Below are 6,355 nucleotides of genomic sequence, written 5' to 3'. Positions count from 1 at the left end.
CGACGCTGAGCCCTTCCCTCCCCTCTGACCACGGGTGGCCCCACCGACAGATCTCTAATGTATGATTCCACGTGCCAGCTCAGGGGACAGGAGGGGACACAGAGTGGCTCATCCTTAACTCCAGCGTGGACCCAGAGCTTCTCTTCCACCTCTGCTTCTGTGCCCAGCACTGTTGAGCCACGCTGGGAACGCGCCGGGCTCAGGGCTGGTGGTGGGCGTCTAGTAGGCTGGGATCCACCCTGCAAATCTCACATGCCAGGCTTGCCCAGCCTGCAACGGCCGGGACACGCTACCGTCCCCAAGAGCTCACCTCGTACTCCCGGCGCACACTCTGGACGTCCATCATTTGGTCGCTCCAGTCCTGCTTCAGGATCCTGGTCTGCTGATCCGTCAGGTAGCCCAGCTCCTTGGTGCAGCCCTGGAGGTGGTGGTACAGGCTGCCCAGGCTCTGCCCTCGCCAGATGGAAGCTTTCTGCCCATGCACACAGGAGAGAGACAGCGTCGGTGCTCAGGCTGAGGAGCCCCTTTCCCCCTCCTCCTCCCCAGGACCCCGCTCGCCTTGCACATCCAGGAGATTCCCAGAGGCCTTGGTGAGACGTCTGCCGCCTGCTCGCTCTTATCTGATGGGGCTGCCCTTCCCTTTCCCTCCTTCACAGACAGGATATGTTTGTCTAACCAGAATCTCAGGCGTGGGCTGGTGCCTCGGGCAGTCTGAGAGCTGGCCCAGCTCTGCTGTATTTCTCACAAATGCCATTCTTCAGCATTAACCTTTACAGGCTCAGCTGGCTAAACCCAGGACCTTCTTCCTGGCCACCTCCTCTGCTCCAGCCGCTCGTTTCTCTCTGCAGCCTTCGTTAGGGATCAGTGCAAGCCTCAACGTTTGCAATCCTGATTTGGAACAGCCTGTGGGCTGGGACAAGGCTTCCTGCTGCCGCATCCGTAACCTCAGGGTTACGGAGCTCAGGGACACATGGGCAATTGCGGATCGATGATCCACAGAGAGGAGACACACGGTTCTCGCCCACAGCATTCCCCCGAGGGTAGCGAGCATGCTCTCCATTTACACCCGTTCCAAGGTGGAGAGGAAATGGGGGAAGAAAATGAGGGACACAACTTCACTGTGCAAGACCAGAGGTAGCTCCTGCCCTGAGCTGGGCATTCCCTGTCCATCGGGGAAGGTGTTACTCTGCTGTGTGACCCCATCTGTCCAGAAAATCACTGAGAAGCTTACCAGCAAGTCCTTGTACTGGCTCTTTAAATCTGCCACATCCTGGGGTACAACACGTCCAAGACCAAGGGCGGGGGGGGAAAAAAAAGAAAGAGAAAAAAGCCGTTACCGAAACGCCATCAGTGGTAGATGCTGATGAGCTGATTTATGGAAGATGCTTTAGAAACCATTCAGGAACCACCTCCCTGGCCCCTGCATGGCTTGATCTGTCTGAGCTCAGATCTCCCCTGTGCAGAACAAGGATGGATATTCACCGTGAGGAGGAGCAGATGGGACACCCAGCCAGACCATGAGCAGAGCCCGCAGGGTCCCGAGCAAAGCCAACAGGAACAAGGAGGGGACAGAGGGTGCCTTACCCTGGAGTGGAGGTTCTTGATCTGGAGGCCATAGGCTTCAATCTCCTTCTGGAGGATGTTGTGGTCAGCTATTTGCTTTTCCAGCTCTGACATGCCGGGGCCGTACTGTCCCGCATTGACTTGTTTCTGTGCAAGAGGAGTTAGGTAGAGATTAAAGCAAAAGACAGAGAATCTCTTTTCAGGGAGAAACCCCAGTGAGTACTGGCAGGGTATGAAAAGATCTGGTACCTGATACCAGTCCAGGAGGAAGGGATCTTCTTGTTGTTTAGCATGATTGCTGTTGGTTGCCGTTTCCCCAGGTGTGCTCAGGGGCAAAGATAACCAGGCCATATAACCCTGGTGTACAAACCCAGGCTGGACTAGCCACCCTTCCCATGGTGACATGCATTGGATGCATATAGTTACCATCCAACTTTCAAGGGAATCCAGGTTGACTCCAAACTGGGCAGTCCACATACCCAAGACCTTGTAGCATGAAACCCTAGGATATAGGGCTGTAAAGTCCTTGAAGACATCACCTTCTCCATCTTTTCATCCCACAGCAGGGCATCTCTACCTGATCCCCCTCCAGTAGCTCTTAATCTGAAGGGGTCAATCAAGAGGGTCTTACCAGAGGGTTTTAAGAGATGGGAGGAGGGTCTTTGTCTTACCCAGAGTTACTTCCACCACCCACAACGTCCCTGCATGATGCTGCACACATGATGGCAGGCAGAGCCCTACAGGCAATAGCGGACATTATCGGGCCTTGTAGGAGTTGGGAGATACACCTAAAACCAGCTGCTGTTACCATCTTTTGGTCCAGGATCCTGGCCCAGTCTACCCTGGGCCCCACATCAGGGATGTTCAGTTGTTCGTAGAGAGTCCGGTACTCTGCACACAGCTGCGTCACACGGTCGTGGAGCTGTTGGATGCTGCCAAGGAAAGAAAGCACAGGTCTCTGTGTCAGTTTGGAAGGGGTAGAACCAAGGTGGGGTTTGTGGAGCCCAGATTTCACTCATAAGACCCAGGGTACTTGTCATTCCTTTGTGACACTGGCCTCCTTCAGCAGTGGAGGCACTTGTCCTGGTGCTCTCCATCTCCAGGAACGTCTCAGGAATTACAACCCAGGAGGAAGCTGCAGGGAGAGAAGGGTTGTCCCTTCTCAGCTAGGAAACAAGTCTTCCCTCTTGATTTCCACCTAGAAGGGCTGGAGAGAGGAGCAAAGCACCAGAGGCCATCTAAGGCTCTTCTCCCATTTGAACATCCAACTCTGCTTGCCTGAACGAAAGGCATTCATTGTAGGAAAGGCAGAGGAAAAAGAGATTTGCCCTGGGAGTGGGGCCACTTTTAGCTCTATATTTTTCTGGTACCTTTTACAAGCGCTCCCAAATAATACTGGGGACTCTTGGGTGATCGCTCTGGCAGCCACCCTACACACCACTATCTTCACAATATATTGGCAGAAGTCCTGATTTTAAGGCTAAAATCTATGTGAAGAAGGGTGAAACTCTACCTCTCGTGGCAACGACTGGAGCTCAGCCTAGATCTTAGGGGGTTCGCAATCGCTCAGTGTCTCCACCACACCAGTCATCCCCCCCACCCTGTACTCACTCTTTCTCTATCTCAGTAGCCTGAGGGTGTTTCAACCGCTTGGCACGGTCCACGTCCAGAAAGAGGTCCTTCAGCAGGGTCTCTGCTTCCTTCAGGTTCCTGGCATTCTCTGGCTGGAACTCAAAAGCCTTGTTCTTCTGGTGATTGCTGGCATCCTGGAGACCAGGGACAACAGAGAAAAAAGCCTGGTTGGACTACACAGACCTCACAACAATCATCTCCTTGGCCAACACAGAGGGCCGGGATGCTCAACACAGCCAACCACAGAGGAACCCTGGTACAGCTGGGGAGCATATGCCCAGCCAAGCTGCCTGCTTCAGCGACTCTCCAGCCAGGGGACCAGCGTGGGTCAGGCTGGCTGCCTGCCTCCGGGGCTGCTGGAGGCACGGGGCTGTGCAGCTGTGCTGCAGACGTAGGTGAGACGGCCTTAGCTGTGGGAAGCACGAGGCACTGAGCAGAAAGCACCGAGGGCAGAATTTGGAAGGCCCCGGTATGAAGCCCCAGGGGCTGGGAGGCTCTGTGGGGTGCTCTGTTCCTCCCCAGCCTCGAGTCAGCCCCCAAACCTGCACAAGCAAGCTGATGCACAGAGCAGACACCTGACCTGTTATCCTAGACACTGCATTTCTAGGCAAAGCCTTTCACCTTCCCACCACCCTCTGCCACAACTCACCTGCTTGAGTCTGGACTGTGTCTCCAGGATGTCCTTCTCCACCTGGTCGGCATTTGTCTGCATGCGAGAGATGAGTACGGCCAGCTCATTTGTTGAGGACCTGAGAGAGGGAGCAGCAAGGCAGATCAGTGGGTGAGGGCAATTCTCACCCTCTTCATCACTGCCCAGGACCTGACACAAAGGTGTGGTTCTTCAGCCCTTTCCCCCATGTCCTCCTGGTCTCCAAAGAAAGAGTCTGAGCTGTGGCCAAGGGCATGGACGCATACAAGTGGTCGATGCCTGGCTGTTGCCTTCAGCCAAGTGAAGGTAAGAGGTGGTGTGTTCAGAGCGAGCGGGCGGTGGCTTTTCGCACACCACGCAGCCCTTCTGCACAACTCCTTGCCGCAGGACACTGTGGGTGCTCAAAAGTTTGTGTGGATTCAAAAAGCAGTGGAAGGGGGGGGGGGGGGGGAAGAAAAGAAAAAAGAAATCGCTGTAGGGCTCCCAAATGCACCGACACCACATCTGGGTTGGGAAGACCCAAAGCCACAGACAGCTGGAGGCCAGGAGAGCACCCTGCAGAGGCAACACAATGTGCTTGCCCTGTTTGGAGGCTCTTCCCTGGGTGTCTGCCCTTGGCTGCTGGTAGAGGTGGGCGAGATGGCCCTTCAGCCTGACCCAGAACAGCCATCCCATGGTCTTGTTTCATGCCAAGCGCTCTGCAGTTCAGCCCACTGAGGTGCTGGAGAGCCCAGTGCCACCCCAGGCCTGGGCTGCAGTGGACAAGGACTTGCTACGGAGACTACAAGACCCTCCGAGCACTGTGTAGGCTGTTGCAGTCATGCCGCTTTCAGGGCTTGGGGACAAATTTCCCAAGGCCATTGCACAGCTACCAGCCCTCCTGGCCCCAGTGTAGATTCAGTGAAGGTCCCCATCAGACTCTTCCCAACTGCCTTTTGCCTCGGTGCCATCATACAACCGATGGGTACTATCACGGCCCTTATTCCACCACCGCTATTGTGAATGAGCGCCAAGAGCCCTGCTGAAACAGCTGGATCCAGAGCCCGCAGCAAGGCGCAGGATGGTTCCCAAAGCTCCCTGCGGACAAGGAAGCACGAGCCTCGGTGCCACCTTTGTCCTCGTGTCCTGTTGTTTCTAATAGCATCTGCCCTTGAGGACAGTGCCGGCCCTACCCTCCAGGCAGGATGTGGGCAAGCAGAGGCAGGAGGGTGTGGACTGATAGCATCATCCAGGGACTCAAGCCCTTGGATGACTGCTGATGGGACAAAGTTCAGCAGAGGCTCAGCTCAGTTACATGCCGACTCCTGGGGTCTGGGACCAGGAGGGACGAGTTTGAGCCGCGACAACAGGACATTGCACAGGGGTCAGCTGAAGGGAAGACACTGCTTTAGTGCTGGTTGGTACAACCTGCCTTGTGCCTTTGGTGGAGGAAGAAGGTAGGAGGAAGGTGCTGTCCTGCAGCAGAGCCACCCACATCTGCCCTCCAGCCATGTGGTTTCCTTCCTAGCCCCTGAATCCAGCAAAGGACCAGGGGAAGCGCTGCCCGTCATCATCGCTCCACCTCCTCATCATGGCTCCAGCTATTCCACAGTTCATACCAAAGGCTAGAGCACATGCTGGGATGTTCATTTATTACAGCCCCAAGTGACTGTAAAGTGCCAGTGAGTGTTACGGTCACCCCAAGACAAGCACTCAGATGCCAGAGGCAGAGCTTGTGTTTTAAGTCAGCTCAGCCCACGCTGACCGCGGCCAAGCTCGTGTAACGCTGAAGGAGGCACAGCCCCAGCGCTCCTGCTCACAGCATCCTCCTGTTCCCTTTCTCCAACTCCTCCCTTGGTTCGATTTCCCAAGAGGGCGGCATGGACCTGCAGCTCCCAGCTCCCTCAGGGGCTTTGGGTTGGCAGCGTCTCCCGGTCATGCCTCAGCTTCCCTGCCTGCAAAATGCATGTCAGCAAAGTAAAAGGGAGACTGCTGCGCTCCGGCAGTGGCCTCTTCTACAGGGTCTAATTCCAGGGATCACAGAGCCAGAGAGCCCAAGCAGGGCATTCATCTTCATCATCATCCTCATCAAAGCATCACTGTCTGCTACAACCCGTCTCTTACATCCCGTAAAACGCCCCTCATGCCCCATCTGTGCCCCATGGATGCCTTTCCTGGGGCAAGCTGCAGCGCTCAGGGAGACAAAGGGTGGTCGCATGTCCCAAAGGGTGGTCGCATGTCCCAGCACAACAGGGTGGATGGGAGCAGCGCAGAGCCAGGACTTGGTCCCCATGAGCCCGCAGCAGGCTGGAAGCTCTAGGAGGTCTCCCCTCCCCAGGAGGTTACACAATCTTCCACTCATCCCTGACACGCCTGGAATGAGGTGGTGTCCCATGAGCAAATACCTGAGCACCACCCAAATTTCCTGCCCGGGCTCTCTGCGCAGGTTGGAGAGAGTGAGTCACGGGCTGGCTGCCACCCCGGGGGGTGGGAGCCTCTCCCCACGCACCGGGGGAGGCTGTCCGCCCCGAG

The 6,355-nt window shown here is 56.1% G+C and overlaps 1 protein-coding gene across 1 annotated transcript in view; it reads right to left on the bottom strand.

Annotated features, from left to right (window-relative positions):
- The window catches only part of EVPL (envoplakin), a 25,079-nt gene that overhangs the window by 14,787 nt on the left and 3,937 nt on the right, over window positions 1-6,355 (bottom strand). The window contains exons 2-7 of the mRNA XM_010292823.1: window positions 3,845-3,944; window positions 3,175-3,329; window positions 2,372-2,495; window positions 1,585-1,710; window positions 1,232-1,270; window positions 311-472 (exon numbers count right to left, since the gene is read on the bottom strand). Of these exons, the coding sequence (XP_010291125.1) occupies window positions 311-472; window positions 1,232-1,270; window positions 1,585-1,710; window positions 2,372-2,495; window positions 3,175-3,329; window positions 3,845-3,944 (706 nt within the window). The remainder of the gene's footprint in view (window positions 1-310; window positions 473-1,231; window positions 1,271-1,584; window positions 1,711-2,371; window positions 2,496-3,174; window positions 3,330-3,844; window positions 3,945-6,355) is intronic.

The sequence above is a fragment of the Phaethon lepturus genome, unplaced genomic scaffold (assembly GCF_000687285.1).
Source record: "Phaethon lepturus isolate BGI_N335 unplaced genomic scaffold, ASM68728v1 scaffold43038, whole genome shotgun sequence".
Lineage (NCBI taxonomy): Eukaryota > Metazoa > Chordata > Aves > Phaethontiformes > Phaethontidae > Phaethon > Phaethon lepturus.
Note: the sequence above shows the minus strand (reverse complement) of the source record. Positions and strands in the feature narration are given on the sequence as shown.